Source organism: Bubalus bubalis, chromosome 1, assembly GCF_019923935.1.
Source record: "Bubalus bubalis isolate 160015118507 breed Murrah chromosome 1, NDDB_SH_1, whole genome shotgun sequence".
Classification (NCBI taxonomy): domain Eukaryota; kingdom Metazoa; phylum Chordata; class Mammalia; order Artiodactyla; family Bovidae; genus Bubalus; species Bubalus bubalis.
The window spans coordinates 29,066,034-29,086,573 of record NC_059157.1 but is presented as its reverse complement, the minus strand read 5'-3'; the positions used below and the strand labels follow the sequence as shown (position 1 = coordinate 29,086,573).

The 20,540-nt window shown below is 40.3% G+C and overlaps 1 protein-coding gene across 6 annotated transcripts in view; it reads right to left on the bottom strand.

Moving 5' to 3' along the window:
• Positions 1–20,540, bottom strand: part of FAT1 (FAT atypical cadherin 1) — a 123,479-nt gene that overhangs the window by 42,544 nt on the left and 60,395 nt on the right. For all 6 annotated transcript variants that reach the window (XM_006076178.4, XM_006076179.4, XM_044938271.2 and 3 more), the window contains exons 3-6: positions 19,675–19,989; positions 3,603–3,664; positions 1,471–1,800; positions 714–924 (exon numbers count right to left, since the gene is read on the bottom strand). In XM_006076178.4, coding sequence (XP_006076240.4) covers positions 714–924; positions 1,471–1,800; positions 3,603–3,664; positions 19,675–19,989 — 918 coding nt within the window. The remainder of the gene's footprint in view (positions 1–713; positions 925–1,470; positions 1,801–3,602; positions 3,665–19,674; positions 19,990–20,540) is intronic.

Sequence of the window (20,540 nt, the reverse complement as noted above, 5' to 3'; positions counted from 1 at the left end):
CTAGTGATCCCCCAGGTGGTACAGTGGTAAAGAATCCACCTGCAATGCGGGAGACATGGGTTTGATCCCTGGGTTGGGAAGATCCCCTAGAGAAGGGAACGGCTACCCACTCCAGTATTCTTGCCTGGGAAATCTCTGGACAGAGGAGCCTGATGGGCTACAGTCCATGGGACTGCAAAGAGCTGGACACGACTCAGTGACTAAACAACAACAATCCAGTGAAGCCAGCTTCCTACTGAAAATGAGGTAAATCAAACTTAAGTCATAGTTGACACTACCACTTATAAATTAAAAATTTTAAGCATATTCCCTATAAAATACTGACATGTGACAATCACACAGGCAGTTATTTTAAACATTCAAAGCACATTCATTAAAAATAGTTACGTGCCATATGTCATATACCAAGAAGGAAAAATTAAGAAGCTGTGGCTTTGAACCAAACATTTATATTTCTCTGTGTCCTTTTGATGTACTTTTAAAAACCTTATTTTTATATTAATAAGGTACATACACAGTGCTTTTATTTTTATGTTGGATATTACCGTAAAAAAATGTTGCAGGCAAAATGATGCAATTTAAAACAAATTCTCCACTTACAGGTCTTACTATCAATTTTAAATTCTGAGATGTGCACAAAAAGCAGAAAACCAGAAATGGGCTCCCCTCAGTGTGACCTAGACAGGACAATGAGAACTATCATGAACACTTACCGATGATGTCAAACCAGAGAGGTATGCCTGGAGGCTCAACAGATATGACTCCAATCATGTGAGCAACTGGATCACTTTCCATTACAGTAAAGGTAAAAAATGATTCTTCAAATGAAATTGGCTCCAGGGATGGTTTCGGTTTGGAAATCCATTCAATGTGGAGTCGAGTGGTTGACGACTTTTGGGGGCGACCATTATCAACAGCCTTAATCTACAAAATGTGGGCAGAGAGGGGAAAAAAAACCGCATATGAAAAGCTGCATCCCATAACTGAAGCATGCATTGGTTTGGGCTGTAGTCCATGGGGTCACTGAGGATCAGATACAACTGAGCGACTTCACTTTTACTTTTTACTTTCATGCATTGGGGAAGGAAATGGCCACCCACTCCAGTGTTCTTGCCTGGAGAATCCCAGGGACGGGGGAGCCTGGTGGGCTGCCGTCTATGGGGTCGCACAGAGTCGGACACGACTGAAGTGACTTAGCAGCAGCAGCAACACTGAACCAATTTCAAACACTTAATATCCCGTGCTGTCTATTCCATGTGTTTAATGCCTGATAAAAAGAGCAACCTTTTCATGCCTCGCTGAACAGAAATAACTGGAATAATGAAGGGAAAAACAAACCCACACTTCCCACTGTTAGGTTACCACAGGGAGGTCAGTAAATGAAGAGAGAGAAAGTTGTGAGAGAAGAGACTTAAGGCTAGATTAATAGTCAAAGCACGGAAGAAATTCAAAGACTAGATCTTCACTCACTGAAAGAATATCATATTCTCCAGCTCCAGAAAACTTCTTGGACAAAACCACTCCCGTTTTTGGCTCAATAAAAAATTTGCCGTGCTCATTCCCCTCTTCGATGCTGTAGGAGATTTCTGCGTTGGGACCTTCGTCTTTGTCTGTGGCGATCACACGATACAAAGGCTCTCGTTTGGCGTTTCTTTCCCGTTCTGGCTTTTCGCGCTCTGGGAGTCTGATCTTGTAGAACTTTTGCAGGAACTGAGGCTTGTTGTCGTTTTCGTCAAGGATCTTCACGATGGCTCTTGTGACGGTTGACTTGGGGGGGCTACCGTTGTCTGTCACAGTAACCTGTTGTTGTTTTTTTTAAAAAAAAAAAGGTAGTATCAAGAAATGTTTTTAAGATAAACTGTATAAAAAGTGAGTGTCTTCTTCCTAATGATAATCAGCTTTGGTATAAGCCTCTGCAGTTCACACGGCACTATGACACACACAGGTTCTCTGACCACTGCCCTGTGAGGGGGCAGGACCACCTCTTCACTTTCACACAGCAATTCGGGGCGGGGGGCGGGGGGCGGTGGGCAGGGGATAGGGAAGAACCAGCTCTGAGCTCCGGCTCTCTCCTTACCCCGTCATCCCTCTTCCTCACACACCCTAACGGTAATGTGACAGCCACCAAATGTTAAGCTCTCACAAACTTAGTATTTTTAAGTGAAGGAAGAGGTACATGAAGATTTTGTTAAGTACGTAGAGAGTCCTCTTATATATGTTTAAAAATAGAATCTTAACATGCTGCATTTAAAAACGATCACTTTTAAACCTCATCAATAAAGTAAGTTAAATCAGCCAGTTAAAATGCACATTAAGTATAAGGAACAAGCCTTTTAATACTAGCGATCCTTTTGCTTGGCTCTCTTTTATTGTACAGAAGTTTTGGTAGAGAGGACACAAACACTTAAATTGAAGGCCAACTTATTAAAGAAGGTTTTCAGTAAAAGAAATGCAAAATAACTTTCATTCGGTATTCGTGTATTGAGTTTAGGTATGAAAATCTAAGATTCTTGAGGATTACACTGATGAATGGTTCTGTATGCATAAGAAACAATTTCACCCTCAAATTACATGTTCATTTCCCCTTCAATATGTACATTAAAAGGAACGACCTCAGTTATTCTCCCCTCACCCACATCCTCCCAAATTAATCAATGTAATACTAAAACCATTAAAGTGGACTGAAGTTTCCTGTGGAACTATGTTCCTTTTAAAGCTTGGCAGGTGTAAATTCTGTTGTTTATAAAAGTGTGAATGAATGTATCCTGAGGGTACTTGTCAAGACTATTTAAGTAAAGTTAACTGCTTTAATTAAAGTACATGATTTTCCTTCCCAAACTCTCAAAATAAAACCAAATTGTATTTATTATTTTAATTTTAACTTCTCAAAATATTTCCTTTTGATCAGTTTTCATATGATCCATAGGGAAAAGGAAAAATTAAAGAGAAATACACCATGTACTATGCTTTGTAGCATTCATCAAATTGTTCTTAATTTGGGGTCCCAACCTGCCGCCAGTCACAAAGCTTTTCACACGTGACTTAAAAAAACAAAAAAAACCCACAAATTCTTTTTTAAGACAGTCAAATCCATGCCAAGTCTAGCCTTCAAATAAATGACCACAAAAGGACTCCAGAAAAACATACATGATATTATAAGCAAACTAATCTTATTTCCCATCAATATCTTACTAGCATCTTTGAAGCCCTAAGTATCTTATACCTGCTCCCATCGGCCTTTGACATTCACTGAGAAAACAGCCTCCAGAGTGGGGCCCACGGATACCAGGTGTGCAGTGCGGTTCTGACCAGGGTGACAGGGCCACACAAGGAAGGCTGCCAGCGTTTGCAACCTGCGGCTCTGGATGTTTGGCATCTGTTTATTTTCTGGGAATAAAATGGTGTATAAAGAAGACCTGAACTATACTCACAGTGTTGTCTTTATTTTCCTTTTTCTTAATAACCAGAAGCTAATATAACAATATAGCAGCAGCTATGAATGACTAATGTGAGACCGCTCTTTCTCATAATATTTTATGGTTACAATAGTCTTCACGTTATTACAATATCCTTCAAATTATTAAAAATAAAGAAATGCTTACTTCTAATATGTGTTCATCTTGCTGCTCTCGGTCTAGTTTCCTTGCTGTGGTTGTGATGAGACCTATGAAATGATAACAGCTCATGAATCCTCACAAAGTTAAGTCCATTACAAAACACCGTAACTGAAACCACACACTGAGAGTAGAAGTTTGAGTAAACGCTTAATCTATTCTCAAGAGGAATACATTATTCATTCATATATAGCTAATTATTTTATTGACAAACATATACATTATTTATTAACATACTTTATACTTTCTCAGGGCTTCTCCGGTGGCTCAGACGGTCATGAATCCGCCTGCCATGCAGGAGACCTGGGTTCGATTCCTGGGTTGGGAAGATCCCCTGGAGGAGGGCATGGCAACCACTCCAGTATCCTTGCCTGGAGAATCCTCATGGACAGAGGCCTGGCAAGCTACAGTCCATGAGGTTACAAGGAGTCAGACACGACTGAGTGACTAAGCACAGCACACAGCATACTTTCTCTTCTTAATAGTTCTTAAACATATGAGATAAATGACAAGGATTAAGTGGAAAAAATCAGTTCCATTTAAAAATTTTGTTTAGTAGTTTCCACATTACATTTTCTCAGAAAAAATTTTTATAGAAAGATGAAATTATCCAGGATTTCAACCTCATCCGTATCTCCTGTGACTGCTGCAGAGATGATTAAGAATTGACAGAAAAAGCTTCTATATCAAAAAGGACTACTGGAAAATATAATGTTGACTATGATTTATTATCTTTGGGCCATCCACCCTAAAATATGAGGAACTGTCATAAAAAGTAATGGGATTTTCCAGTAAATGCTAGTCAAATAACAATCATTTAATTTCCCCAAAAAAGAAGAAAAGGATCATTATCCTCAAAGAAACCCCATGTCCATTATTTCTTTGATTTTCCTATCAAATAAGAATATCTATATCTATATCTTACATCTTATATTATATATTATATATTATATATATATAATATATCTTAATATATTTTAATTCATTAAAATTAATGAAATATATTCTTATATTTCACACAAATTAAAAACAAAATCCCTCCAATCACTAAAATATCCTCTGCAAATTGTGTTGATGATGGACAGGTATAAACTGGTTCTGACACCAGATGTGAGGATCAGGTAAAGGTAAGGCCTTTAGGTGGCAAATCACTGCTGTGACTAAGCCTCCTTTTGCCCAGCTTTCTGTGGCTTTCCACAGAGAAATTTCTCAAATAATTCATATTTAAGAACAGATTTTATCATTCTAATTGATTTTCTCCTATTATCCTAGCTAATTTGACAAAACTACCAATTGAAGGCTATTTAAAGCATTTCTCTAAACTTGTAAATGAAAAGTTTGTGTTTTCATTTAATTCAAAGTCTTTTTTTCCCTTAAATAGTCACTAAGAATCTACATCAGCATTATCTTGCCCACAATTCAGTGAAGCAACGCTCTCTTTTTAATAAGGACAACAAAAGACTATATTGTACGTTAGAATCTGGGGTTTTTCCAAAATCGTATTTCTAGATTAAAAGAGGTTCAAGGCAAATGGTTCACAATGCTTAATGGTGTGAAAATGTGGCTTACTGTCGCACAGGCTTGATTTTCATTAGTCGAAAAACTTTTAAAGTTAATCCCCTTTTTCTTTCCTTATCAAAAGTTTACCACACTTTCTGAATGTGGTTTTAAGGAATTCAAAAATGACAGAAAATCGCTGTGATTAGTCCCATCTAATTGTCCTCATGTACCCATCAGAAACTTGTTCTTAATGCTAACATCGCAAGAGGCCACAGCTTGTCATGTTCACAGCAAAACAGGGTTCTGCTCTATAGAACATAATGATTCATTACAGGAAATCTTAGCAAATAACTTTCTATGACCAATAAGTAAGTATCTTAGCAAATACGATTCCTCACTTTACAGTTTCCTTACAGCACACCAGACTGCTAATGAGGATGACCTTATGTCCATATTACCAGTTCAGTATAAAGACAAAAGAGTTCCCTGGGCAGCTCAGCTGGTAAAGAATCTGCCTGCAATGCAGGAGACCCTGGTTAGATTCCTGGGTCAGGAAGTTCCCCTGGAGAAGGGTTAGGCTACCCACTTCAGTATTCTTGGGCTTCTCTGGTGGCTCAGATGGTAAGGAATCTGCCTGCAATGAAGGAGACCTAGGTTCGATCCCTGGGTTGGGGAGGTCCCCTGGAGGAGGGCATGGCAACCCACTCCAGTATTCTTGCCTGGAGAATCCCCATGGACAGAGGAATCTGGTGGACTACAGTCCACGGGGTCGCAAACAGTTGGACATGACTGAGCGACTAAGCACAGAAAGACAAAAAGCAAACCTATCACCTAGGTTTGGAATTAACTGAATGCTCTATATACTTAAAATTAATTCTCCGTTAATTCAAATGCAATGTTAATTCCATTTAAATGCAATGAATTCTATTGTTCCTTTTTTTAATCATCCCAGCTGCTCCTACCCATTCCTCAGCCTCTCAGTTTAAACCTCACTTCTGAGGTCTCCTGTGACAAGCCTAGCCTGGGGTTCTGCTCCTGGGTTTTCCAGGCTCTCTCATTTGCTCTGTCATAACATCACCACATGGGCATTCCAGTCACTCATTTAAGTCTTTTTTGTATCCTTCAAAGCCCACAGGACTCTGCCTTTCCCGTGTACCTTGCTTATATTGCTGTATCTCTACTCCTTAAAAACACACTTAAATGTGTGAACATATGAATTTCTTAAAACCGTAACAGTAGATTTTTAACATATGTATTGGAGTAAGAGGCACGTAACCTACACTAAACTTGGAAATAATATAAATTTATAACTTATGTAAGAGAGGACCATTTAACATGTGTTTACAGGTAAGAGGCGTCAGGCCTTGAGGCCGGTGGTCTGGGTGATGGTGGTGTCCAGCAGAAGACAATTAGAGGCACAGATGTGAAGTGCAGAGAAGATGCCAGAAGCAGAGACAGACTTAAGTACTCCCCAAGTACAGAAAGGAGAGTGAAGAATGGTGAACAGGGCGTGCGCGTGTGCTCCGTTTCTTCAGTCGTGTCCGACTCTCTGCGACCCTATGGACCATAGCCTGCCAGAGGCTCCTCTGTCCATGGGATTCTCCAGGCAAGGATACAGGAGTGGGTTGCCATTTCCTTCTCCTACCAAACAAATAAAGAGGAGGGTTGGCCAACCTTATTGAAGTGTCCAGAACGCCATGAAGAAGCCTCAGAAGCAAAGGAGGAAGTCCCTCTGCCAAGGAACTTCAGGGAAGCTTGGAAAAGAAGATCAAGCGAGAGCCAGGGAGGCAGGAAGAAGACCAGGAAAGGGATTTCTCTAATGAGGAGGGGACGGTCCGGCAGGCTAGCAGAGTGTGCACGATGAGTGATTATAACCACAAAGGAAGGAAGACGAAGATCCAGACGTGGACTAACCAGTACAGGAGCTGAGAGCCAACCACACGTAAGATGTTTCAGCGCTTCCTTCCTACGTTCGCACACCTGTACCAAAAGGACGCCTATCCCGAGGGCCACAGTTCCCTGGTCCCTAACACCACATCAGGGAGGGGCAGGGCAAGCCTGACCATGCGGTGGTGTGAGGTGCGGCCGCCCCTCGGAGAAAATGAGTGCTTCCTGTGGAATTTCCACACAGAATGAACTCTGGAGAGAAAACGAAATGCTCTAATGAAGCAGGAACATCGAGGAAGACCGTGGATGCGCTCTGGAGGGGCGCTTGACCTCACGGCAGCCCACCACACCGGGAGCAGAACATGACGGAAATGCTATCCAAGGAGCCATTTAGCTTTGGAATTCATGACGCAGTTCACTTCCATTTTCACCTCTGTAATTTTTTCACATCTCAAGCCTGCTAATCCTCCGCCTTGCCTGCCTGACAAACATCTATTTTCAAAAACGAATCCAGGGCATACCTTTTCTACATGCATGCTATTAACCCTGTCGGGATGAAATATCTAATAAGTGTATCCATTTCTTTCTCTTTAAACACGGGTGCTCATCTGTTACGTTTACCACTAAATCCCAGAAGTAGCTATACTTCATGAAATAGTGCACTATTTCAGAAATAGAGCGAAGCCTTTAAGATGATCAAACTCAGCTACCTGAGCCGGAGACAAATTAAATTCTTCCAATTCACCAGTAAATCAGCATCAAAGCCAGGATTAGAATTTAGTTTTCCTGAAGCCCAGATGAGAGGTTTGGGGTCTAATCCTCCCTTCCCCATCACATCACACTGTATAATTTCCTGCACTTTGGTATTTCAACTCTCTGAAAATTCTCAACTGTCACTTACGTGAAGTTTAAGGGAAAAAAAACCAGCAACAGTTAATCATTCGTCATTTAACAGGTCCAAAAAAGCACCTTAGAGAATAAAATAGAGTGGGAGAAGGCAGAAAAAAAGCATATGCAAGTGCTGCCTCTTGTAATCTTGTATCTTTATCTTCCTTTTCTCCTCAACTCTGGTAAGTTAAAAATAGACATGAAAAGACAACAATTTCCTTGCCCTACAAAACATCCCATTTGTAGACCAATGCCATTATAAACAGAAACGGACTGAGACAGCAAATACAGTTTATTGTTGTTTATTTGATAAGTTAGGTCTGGCTCTTTGCAACCCCATGGACTTGTAGCCCGCCAGGCTCCTCTGTCCATGGGATTCTCCAGGCAAGAATACTGGAGTGGGTTGCCATGCCCTCCTCCAGGAGATCTTCCCAACCCAGGGATTGAACCCAGGTCTCCTGCATTGCAGGCAGATTCCTTTTACCATTTGAGCTACCAGGGAAGCCCTTGCTGCAAAACAAAAGCTAACTAATGCATCAAATCAATTCATCTCTAATTGTTTTCTGGCTCAATAAATCCCCAAGTATTGTGCTATGAGCTTTAAATGTATTATCTCACTCAATCCATATGTATACATATGGCGATACCTGTACCATAATAAATAAATATTTTTACAGGCTCAGAAATTAAGGTGCTTACTCAACATCATCGAGCAAAGGGGCGAGATGGGAGTTGAGTAAACACCGAGCATCAGAGCCTGAAGCCACATTAAGAATGGAAGAAGCCAAGGAGGGACGATGGAAGGCTTAGGTTCTGGAAGGAAGGGTTTGAAGTATCAGCACCATGGATGCAATGAGATGGCAGCTGGAGAAGAAAAAGCAAACGAAAAAACAGAATTTCTGAATAGGATTAAGGTCCAACTGCCTGGAAAGAGAAAATAACTTGTGATATGCAGAAGGAGTTTTTAAAGAACCAAAACTATGAAAGAAAAAGTCCTGACTCTGAAAAAAACAAACAAAAAAAACGCTGTGTGGTCATGTGTTCACCTTGCTTGGCAGGAAATTTACTTTGAGTCATTTTCCAGTTATTCTACTTGAAAATAAGCAGAGGAAGGAGAAAGATCAAGGAAGAGAACAAAAGCCTGTTCACCTAATTAACATTTCCCACTATTCTGATTACTCCTGCGGCCAGTCTTCATCCGTTTGCTTATTTTACAGAAACGCATGAACTACAGCAACATACATTCTGGAAAGGCGCTGTGGTCCCAGAACTCCTGGAGATGATGGACGAGTCCCACCTTGCGCACCGCGTGACATGCAGCCCCTCCAGCATATGTGGTCACCGAGCACTGAAAGTGTGGCTGGTGTGAATGAGAACTGACTTTTCAAATTAATTTAAATGATTTAACTCATCTCTATTCCTTTGGAGAGTCTCCAATTTCGAATTATACATGTCAAAACCCAATTTTAACATCCACAATAGTCAGAATCTTTTTCTGTGGTTAAAATTTGAAGCAGTATTTCAATAGCAAACATACTGTTATATCAAGATCCAAATTCTGCAAGCAGCTGTCTTAACTCTAAACAGTGAAAATAGCAAAACTTTCCAAGATTTTGAGATGCTGATACTGTTTGAATTTTTTTTTTTTTAGTTTCCATGGTGCCTGCTCTGAGTTGTTAAGCTATCACAAAACTACAGGAACTAATCAAATGTATGGAAAATAAAGGAGGCAATACATCGGTAATTATTAGTAATAACTATCAGTTACTCTAATTTTTTACTCTAATTTTTGGAAAAGACCCTGATGCTGGGAAATATTGAGGACAAGAGGAGAAGGGGTGACAGAGGATGAGATGGTTGGATGGCATCACCAACTCAATGGACATGAGTTTGAGAAAGCTCTGGAGATAGTGAAGAACAGGGAAACCTGGTGTGGTGCAGTCCATGGGGTCCCAAAGGGTCAGACACGACTGAGTGACTGAACGCCACCACCATTCCAATTTTTAAAATAAAGTATTAAAGGAAGCAAAGGACAGTGAGACAGGAAAGCAAGAGCCATTAACTGTAGAAGTCCATGTGGAGCACATGACAAATACTGTCCCAAGGGACTATCTAGTCTACAGATCTTTGTGCCCAACCAGCTTTAATAAAGTGACAGTGTTCTCAAAACAAGACTGCTAACTGCAATTCACAAAGAGCCCAGCTAAAAGTCCTGAGGTCTGGAGAGTTGGTAGACAGAGGACATCACAGGAGCGGGGAGGACAGAAACCAGACCAAGGACAGTGTTTTCCGATTCAAATTTCTAAGACTCCTCTTCCAACAGGTGAAATGGAAATCGTATGAAATTTTGCTAATTTTTAGACAAGTCAACTGGAGAATAAGTATTAAGCAGTAACCACATCCTCCGTATCATGCTTGGTTCTCACCTTGACCCTCCAGGACCTTAGCCAGGACTGAATGACCACAAAATAAGCAAGATGAGACGAGCACCCGTAGTGGAAAGGCAGAGCAGACCTGCAAAGGCAGGCAATGAGGTGGGCATTGCTACCGGAGTTCGCATCTAAAAATACAGACTGCCTGACAGACCAAGAGCGAACTTCCAGTTTTTCTACAGTTACCACTCAGCATCCGTCCCCTTGGAGCTTTGGCCCGTGGGCCCAGCGATCCTCTGCAGCACGGCGCTGTCTTTATTTAGGTGGTGTTCTGAGGCTGCATGTAACCACAGCCTGTCTGGAGCTCTCTTGGCAGCTGCCGCCATCTGAGCAGCTATTGTTTGTCTCTGCAGTCCTGGTGCCAGCGGGATTAGGCTTGGAGCCAAAAATGGAACTCTATTCATAGGCTGTCAAGGCTGGAGGGGCGCTCGGAACTCATTTAGTTCAAACTTTCACAGTCCCGTGGAAAACCCTCCAAGAATGAAATCAAATGACCAGCCTAAAGTCACACAAGCAGGGGCTGAGCAAGAATTTGCACCCTGAAATCTCCAGACTTCTCTTCTGGCTTTAATTCTATCTTGACTAGCTGTTTCTCACTGAAAAAATGGATGGTGCTGAGACATGAGATAAACATAAGATCAAAAGCCAAATGCAATTTACTGGGAATTGCCTTCAACATTCCCACAAATGTCAGATACAGCACTGATAGAGAAGGGAAGAAACCCAACCCATCTTATAAAGTTAACATCATGTTGATGTAAAAGAGGCTAATCTCACTTAGGCACTTAAATGCAAAATCTTAAAATACTGGTACTTAAAATAATTTTAGCAAATGATATCCAGCAACATAGAAAAGAACAGAATACTCCTTGAAAGAATTTATCTTAAGGATTCAAGATTAACAGATTTTGGGGGGAAAAGCTTATCTATTCCAACATGTGCAGAAAAAGCATTGCACAATATCTGATTTTTATTAGACTTTAAGGATAACATACTTCATGGTAAAATAAAAAATAAGCAGGAAGAACAGGTAAAATCTATAGAGTCTTCCTTAATATTTGCAAATATTTGGGAAAAGACCACAAATAAGTAAACTTTTTCTTTTTTTTTTTTTAATGAATTCCTCCCATTGTAAAATGACTGGCCCTTCATTTCCTTCCTGTGCTGCTATCAAATGTTACCGGAAACCCTCGGAAGTTGTTTGCAGCTATAGCTGTTTCCTATTGCACTTTGTTCAGCCACAATAAAATGCCATTTACTCTGAGAAAAATCAGTTGTAATATGACACTCGACTAGAACATGGATGGTTACCCAGCATACCTATTCACTATTATAGCATTTTATGACTTTCTCATGCTTTAGGGACTACTATATATATATATATGTACGTGTGTATATATTTTATGTATATACATGTATATATATATATACACACATATACATTATTCTATCTGCAATTAAAGAACATTTCTTACATTGAACATAAAATAACCCTACATTATCTATTCAGCATGTAAATCAATGAATAAAAGGTCCCTGTATAAAGTTGTCCTCTACAAAGCATATGAAGCTGTAACTTGGTTAATTTGAGCATGAACATCTCAATGCAGAATAAGGAATAAACAAAAATGGAGAAAATGGTAAAGATTTGATAAATATACATAAAATCAACTGTGAGAGCTGGAATTTCAAGCTCTGAAATATTTTTTAACAGAATATAATAGCACAAAGAAGTGTGAAAAATCTCAAAACTTGAAAATATTTTATCTTCTAACAAGAAATGGTTATTTCTCAAAGTAGAAGAGATCTGAATAATAGTCTATCATCAACTTGATAAATGTCTTCTGAGATTTCAACTTTGGTAACTAATATTCTACTCCTATTCTTTAAAGAAGAATTTTAATAACCTGGAGAAGCAAAATACAGATCTCATCTTTTTTAAAGTATTCACTGCTTGGAGTAATGGAAAATAAATTTAATTCTTACTTCAGGAATATCAAGTATTCTACCCTCTCAGAAATAAATCAGCAGTACCACCAGCCCAACTAGTAAATACATCAACATATAAAGGGTCAGAAAACTACTGCCAAACTGATTTTGTATAGCTTACAAACTAAGAATGGCTTTTACATCCTTAATCAGAAATAAACAAAAGAATATATTGTGACACAGGAAAAGTACATGAAATTCAAATTTCGATGCTCATAAATAAAATTTCATGGGCACACACAGCCATTCTCATTAATTCCCCTGCTGTCGAGGGCGGTTTTCACTCCGCAGTGACAGAGCTGAGTGGCTGTGACAGAGACTGTGTGGCGTGCAAAGCTGAAATTATTTCAGACTTGGCCCTTCCCGGCAAAGGTTTAATGATCCTTGCCGTACGCGGTTAATAAAACAAGTTTAAACACTTAGTGTTATTTACAAGCTTTGTGCTTTTCGGTCTGAAAATATTACTAGAAATAAGATTTGCCTAAAAAGCAACCATCATCTAACTCAGCAAAAAAACAGAGAAGGTACAAAAAAAAAAAAAACAGATCCAAAACCGCATGTACATCCCAAACCCGAAAGCCCATCAAGTGAACATGGGATCCTGCATCCCGAAGCAGTGGTTATGAAACTCATGTCCTCCTGGCTCTGACCTCAAGTGGCCTCTACCTCTCCCTGAAGCCTGATGTACTGGCGGTTTAGTTGCTCAGTCGTGTCCGACTCTTGTGACTCCATGGACAAGTAGCCCACCACCTCTGTCCGTGGGATTTCACAGGCAGGAATACTGGGCTGGGTTGCCATTTCCTTCTCCACTGAAGTAATATAATTTACTTGAAAATTGGGAAAAACACAAATGCAGAAGACAGCAGACTGCTGGCATTTGCAGTCTCTGCCCATCTAACAGGGTTTCTTGTAAAGATCAACTCCCTGAGGCTGCTGTAATATATAAAGTGCCACATGCTTAATAAGCTACACTTGTCACTGCCCTTCTGGCTTCTGGAGAAAGTTTTATTTCAGCCTGATCTAAAAGTGAGGTCAGGGGTGGAAGAGTGGGACAAGAAAGATCAGAACACAGCACAGAAGAGCAGCAAAAGAAGGAAGGCCAAGGGCTGCTGGCTTCTCTTGGGCCGTCTCCTTCAAGGTCAAGTCTCAAAGGTAACAAGCATGTGACGGTCTCACAGAAATCAGCCCAAAGAGAGGGAATCTGTGGCTTCTGTGATTCCAATGGTGCCACGTGCTCCAGATCTAATAATAAGAGATTTAGAGTAGAGACCAGGCTCCAAAACACATGAAATCTTAACTCGACCAGAATTGATAAAGGAACAGCTAGGAAAACAGTAAGCTGAAACAGCCTCAAGAAATTTTTAAACCGTTTAAAATTTTAAACAGATGGAAACAGATCCAATAACTGTCAAAGACCCTAAACCCTTTGAAGATGTTCTTGCAGACACACAGAAATCACATCCACAAACACACTCTATATTTAAAAAGGACAGCTCTACTTAATACACATTTCTGATGAATTTATGTTTAATCATAAAAAATTTCTTTTTCAGTGTTTGTTCCCAAATAGGAAGATGTACCCCAGTGAATGGGAAGATACAAAAAAAAAAAAACAAATCAAAAAACCCATAAACATTTACTAGATAGTGTAAAGTAAGTGGATCAGTGAAATGGGTATGAAAGGTACATGGATATGTACCTGTATTCTTATAATCATGTGGCAAGCCCATCAATGACTACAATAGAGTAATTTTCCTAAGGTACAGCCTCTAATGCTAATAAGGGAAAAACCCGAGATATTTATCACCGTGTTCAGTATGCTACCACCCCTGTGAAAAAGACAAGAAAAAAAAAAAATAACACATGCTTGTTTGTACATGAGTAAAAGAAATACAAGCAGTAGTTGCCTCAAAGTGCTTGAAAATGTAGGCTTTCTTATTATTCAAGAATGGTAAGGCCACCAGATCAGAAGACTACTGTCCCTGAAAAGACAGTTTATTATTCACTGCAGCCAAGTGGGTCTTGCATCGGGGTCAGTCAGGAGGCAGGAGGAGCAGGAGAAAGAATGGGTCAAAACCTTCCCTACGGTTTCCGGGGAAAGGGCAAGATGCTGGAGTTCAAGCAGGTTTAGAACTGCCTGGTATGAACTATTTCAGTGGGCCCCGGTCCTCGCTCCAACATCCGTGACTCTCAAAAGAAAGTTATGTGGAGTGTAAGAACCTTTACCAAAAAAAAAGTATATACTCTGTGAGTCTATTTATAGAAAATTTTAGGGAAGGCAAACTAACATACGGTGATTGAAGGCAGATCAGTGGCTGCCTGGGGGCGGGAGGAGACAGCAATAGAAGGGAGAGGCTTGGGGAACTCAGGGAGAGAGGTGGGTAGGTTTGCTGCCTGACTGTGGCGATGGTTTCACGGCTGCGTAGCTGTGTCAAAACTCATCCCATCGCAGGCTTTAACTATGCGCAATTGATGGCATGTCAACAACACTCCAATACAACTTTTTTAAAAGTAAAGAGCAATACTTGCTTTGTGTCCAAAACTTGTAAAATACCAACACAGAGATAAGGGAATAAAAGTGTAGTCGTTTCTAAAGCATGCACAGGCCCCAAATGAACACTTGGAAATTACATGCCAACTGTAAGCTACCTGCTCCTGCTGCTGCTGCTAAGTCGCTTCAGTCGTGTAGACAGCAGCCCATCAGGCTCCACCGTTCGAACCTATCGGACCTCAAAAGTTCAAGTTGATAGCACTGACTAGAAAGCACTTTGCTGGGGCGGCTCCAGCTTGCTGAGGTTCCCTGTGGAGAGCGGAGCCTGGGAGTGCACACTGGTCCCCATTGTCCGGGCCCCCTTCGTCTCTGTCCTTGACATTCTGCAAAGGAAGCTGTGACGCATGTGTGTACAGGAGCCAGGCTGCCAGGGCTCAGACGATCTAACACTCTGTGCTCTTGCCTCTCTCCCACCTCGAGCAACTGCATGGTTTTTGTTAAAAGAAGCAGATTTACCCTGATACTGAGCATAATCAAACAAAAAATGTTATAAGAACTTCTGGTGTTAACAAAAGTGTGTATTAGAAAAGAAAACTAGATCAAGTCACTTTTGCTTGTACCTTCTGTTAAAAGGAAACACCCTGCCACCCCAGCTATAAACAACGTAACTGGAACCATCTGAGATGCAGAAAGGCAGTTCCAGGCACAAAATACGTTTAAAAATGTTCATCCAAACTTGTCACTGAGAACCTCCAATTCAGCTGATCAAACCCAGTCCTAGACAAGGTTTTTTGGTTCCGTTTTAAAAAAATAGGCGTCCCACTACGACAATAGGAGAGAGAAAGGTTCTGGGGGGATGTTTCCTCCTCTCTAGGAGGACTCAGTGAGGTCATCTGATTTAAGTTTATACAGAACATTCCAAGGGATTGCACAGAGACTCTCCAAAATAGGTCATTATTTATAAAAATAACATAAATATTATCCTTGAACCCTTCTTCTGGTATTTACGCCTTTCCACCAAGCACAGCCATTCTCTCATACACTCATCGAACCGGATTTCTTGGCCTCACCACTCCTTCCAACTGTCCTAACATGAAGAACACCCCCGGACCCCTTCTCACTCCATCCACTTGACTACTTGCTGTATCGGCACACTAACTTTTCCAAGGGGCCTCATCCTCCTTACTGCACCACCACATCCGTCATCATCACTTTCCCACTTCCTCCAGAGGCGTTTATTAGCACCTGGGCACACATCTCACATTCACCTGTCTCTCTCTGCTATTTCATGCAAGCAGACTACCAACTCTCAGAGCATCTCTTAACATGCTGAATAGACAGCAGCGGCTCAGTAAACATCTGATGTGTAAAAAATGATTTGAATGGCAATGAATTCAGATTTCCTTCAGTCTGCTGGATGTTGTGATAATCACCAGGTTTCTAAATTTCTCTTCACCGCTCAGAAGCAAGTAGACCCATTTTACTCCATCAGATCTGCTCATCCAAAGGAAAGGCATGCATTTATCAATCTACTGAGACCCTGCTTATCTCACGAAGTGTTAACAGGCAGAGGTAACTTACACATGCACATGGGCGAGGCCGTAGCATCTCTCCCAGCTGCAAAGATGCTCATCCCTAATCATAAAACATAAGGACCTGGAAGCCAGTTTTCTCCAAGATCTCAGAGGTAAACCTCAGTACTGCCCACATCTCATGCCTTCCAGCCCAGTGATTTTCTCACTCTGCTATTAATAATTAAGCAACATGATTCTGGGACCCAGGTGGTGTGATGGGTCAGCACATCACAGGAACTTTCTTCTACCTGACTGTCTTCACCAGCTATCACAATCTGGCCCCCAGTGATCCTGACCAGCCTACTGAAAGTCAATCTGCTTTAAAAGTTTCGAGGCACATGTATCCTACGAGGCGTTACATTTGGACCCTGAAGATCATGCCCAAATTATCTGCTGAGCTGCGGAAACAGAAGAATCCAGAGGCGGACCTTGTGAGGCTGTATATTTACTATCTTCTTTTCCAGTGCCCATGCTAACATATGGTTATTTCTAGACTTTTAGAGACTTAGGTGACTTGTAGAATGATCAGACATTTTTACGAAACACAGTTTACTACATGCTTCACAACAAATATTCCTGAGTGCTAACTATAGTTATTCTCCACTGTTATCTGCCTTCAACTCATAAATAAATAAAACCTCTTGGGAATCTGCATGAATTTTTCCTCACTGTTTTATCAACAGGATCTGTATACTGCCCAAGGGTCTGGGAGCTAGCTGTGGACTCCGAAATGGGATTTCTTCTCCCCAAAGATAAGGAAGGGTTTTGAGGTTTCAGCAGACATCCTTTCCAAAGAGTTGTCAGAACAGACAGACTTAAAGGGAGTGGCGATGTCACATTAATCCCGTTTCTTCAAGACATAACACAACAGCAGCGTCTTCTTCATTTCAGAGGCTGCAGACAGATAACCAAGGTTTCAAGGCTCCCCACAGTAGCTCCAACTTATATAATTTCTCTCAGTTTCTTTCTCCTTCTCCTCAAATACACATTATGTCCAGACATATGGTATCTGCTCAGATATTCCAAAGGGCATATGTATAGCCTGCTTGCCTGTCTCTTCACAGAGGACTTAATCTAATCTACAAGAGAGATGACATAAAAAAAAGTGAAAACATTTTAAAATCTAACCAATCAAGCAACTGTTTAAAAGGGGTGGTTATGTTCCTGAATTACCACCTCAAGGCTGTGGATTCTAGATTTCTCAAGGTCTGTGACCAACCCCCATTTCAATCAAATAGTTTCTTGACTGTGAAATCATCCTCTGAAATTTTTATAAATATTTTACCTTTCTTCTTTTATATTTGACAGTGCATTCTAAATTTTTTAGCTCTTAGTTCTTTCCTTTTATTTCCCCAAAAATGAGACTGAACTGACTTATGAGTAATGCAGTGAAACAGTATAAAAGACACTGCTTAAACAAGCCTTTAGTAACCAGAGGTATTGCTGATTCCAATCTTTCTGAAAAAGTAAAGTGAAATTGTTACTCACTCAGTCGAGTGTGACTCTTTGTGACCCCACGGACTATAGCCTGTCAGGTTCCTCTGTCCATGGGGGTTCCCTAGGCAAGAATACTGGAGTGGGTTGCCATGCCCTTCTCCAGGGGATCTTCCCCACCCAGGGATCGAACCAGGGTCTCTTGCACTACAGGTAGATTCTTTACTGTCTGAACCACCAGGGTGTTCTTGTACAATCTCTTAGTTCCAGCACTTATTCTTGGGCTCAAGAAACCCTCTTGGCATCCTACTCCTAATACTTCCAAAAGCAAAGACCCTCAAGTCCTGTTTCTCTCCCACATAATTAAATTCTTATAGGGCTCAATCATTCTTATCAGCTACTGGTTTTCTAACAATCCAAACCTCACTCTTAATCTCCATCAGAGGAACACATCGGAATTTGGCCAAAGAGCATGAGCATATTAATCTCAAGGCAAAAGTATAGTCAAAAATCAATCTTGTTTACTTGTACTCATCAAGAAAGACAGTCTATAGGACAGGTTGGAATTGGTGACAAGAGGTTTGAAAACTAATTTTTTAACATACTTTTTAAGACACAAAATATTACATACACACATGCTCCCTTATCAAGCATCTTTCTACAGGCATTTCAGTACATGGATATTGAACTCAAGCTTCTCTCCACCTTAAAAACGCTTCCTTTTAAGTTCAACAAAGTAAATTATAAAATAAGAACAGTACAAAAAAAAAAAAAAAAGGAATAACAAAGACTGGCAAGGAAGCTGAGAATGCCTTCTTAATTCTGGTTTTTATATATTATTTCCTTGATATATCAAATAGACAACTCAATAACTGAACAGGACAGTTCCCCCAAATAAGACATAATAAGCAAGTCCTGACAGAGGTATGTAAATTATAAATCTACCTCTTCATAATCTAGATTATGGAAACTAGACTCTATGGAAAGTATTGACTCACTGCATAGTCGAGGTCCAAAGGCCCATGACCTCCTTCTAGAGAAGTTTTATCTCCTATGAAGGAACTGTTCTCTTGGTGTCATGCGGCAGTTCCTATTTAACTCTGATCAAGAGAGCCTGTAAACTCCACCTGCAAACTTTTCATGCATAAATGGTAGCTAACGTTTTACTACACAAAGGATAGCTCTGCTGAACCTCTGTGTATGTGAAATAGGATAAAGAGAACCAAGACTTAAGGAAAAAGTTGATGCACTGTCAAATGTAAAAGTTCAAACATTCGTAGTTTATAAGGACTTTGGAGTCAAGGAATTACCTTCTTAGAATGTTGGACATTCAGAGAAAAAAAAATGGTCAGAAGGAAAATTTGATGTGTGAGTTCAAGAATTTGCTCCCAATTTGAAAATTACTGATTTCTGATCCTTTACTGCCTGCAGACACACAGCACTACTCTATGGAAAAATTCCAAAACAACATTAAAAAAAAAAAAAAGTACTGTGAAATAAACTCTTTTGATAGTTTTCATAAAATGTAGAGTTTGGAAAATGCAGCAGCAGTAGAATCTGCAGTTAAGTTTAAAATACATTACTAAATTTAGGAGCTATTAACAAAACTACAATATTTGCTTTTTCACCTGCAAATGAAACTCTACTAAGAAGCAAAGTAGTTTTATAAAAGCAAATTGAAAGGAAAAAAAAAATAGGGCTAAATTTTCATCAGAGAATAAAAGCTTGTCTTGAATAATTCTAAAGGAAAATGATTTATCAAAAACGAAAGAAAAGTGGCAAATAAAGAAATTTATTTCTTAAATTTCCCCAAATCAAGAGCGTGCAAGCATGAATATTTCATACATAACAGTATTAACACATACCTGTTTTAGAATTAATTGAAAAAAATCCCTGTGGATTTCCGCTTGTGATTTTGTATGTCAGCTTGTCATCAGAGCTAGAGTCTGGATCAAATGCCTCGATCTGGACCACAGATACATCCTTGGGAGAGTTTTCCATTATTTCCGGATAATAAACAGGCTCTGATGTCTGCGGAGCGTTGTCATTCACATCCTCCACCTCTATGTAGACCTCTACAAAGGAGGACAGGGGCACCACGCCCTGATCAGACGCGTAGACTGTCAGCCAGTAATGAGAGGTCGACTCGCGGTCCAGCCGATCTGAAGTCTCTATGACACCTAGCGAAGGAAGAAGAAAAGCATGAAGCACGATGTCAACAACAATAACAACCTGTCACCGTGGGAAAGTGTCAGCCTACACGACAACTCTGACTTATGCAAGGCTCACAGCTAAGCCATCTTAAGCAAACTCCCTCACCTCTCTGTCTTGGTTTCCTCTTCTATACAACGGGATAACAACAGTATGTTGATTAAATGAACTAATACACTTACGGTGATTACAATACAGCATTCAGCACATAATATCACTCGTATAGAAGTTTCTGTCATCATTAGTATTAGGTGCCAGGCACTATGTGGACTGCTTTGCTTTACAAAAGTTATCTGATTTAAGTCTCAAAACAGCCCAAAGAAATGAATGGGCAAATACGGTCTCTTACATCCTGAAATCCTTCTGTTTCTTTTAATAGAATTGTGTTGCCTAAATAGATTGTGTTGCCTTAAACAAATGGCAACACAATCAAGATGCAACAAACATCAGTGCTCTCACCACGTTACAAGCTCCATAGGGGCAGACAGCCTCCGTGTCAAATACCAGTTTACCCAGCACA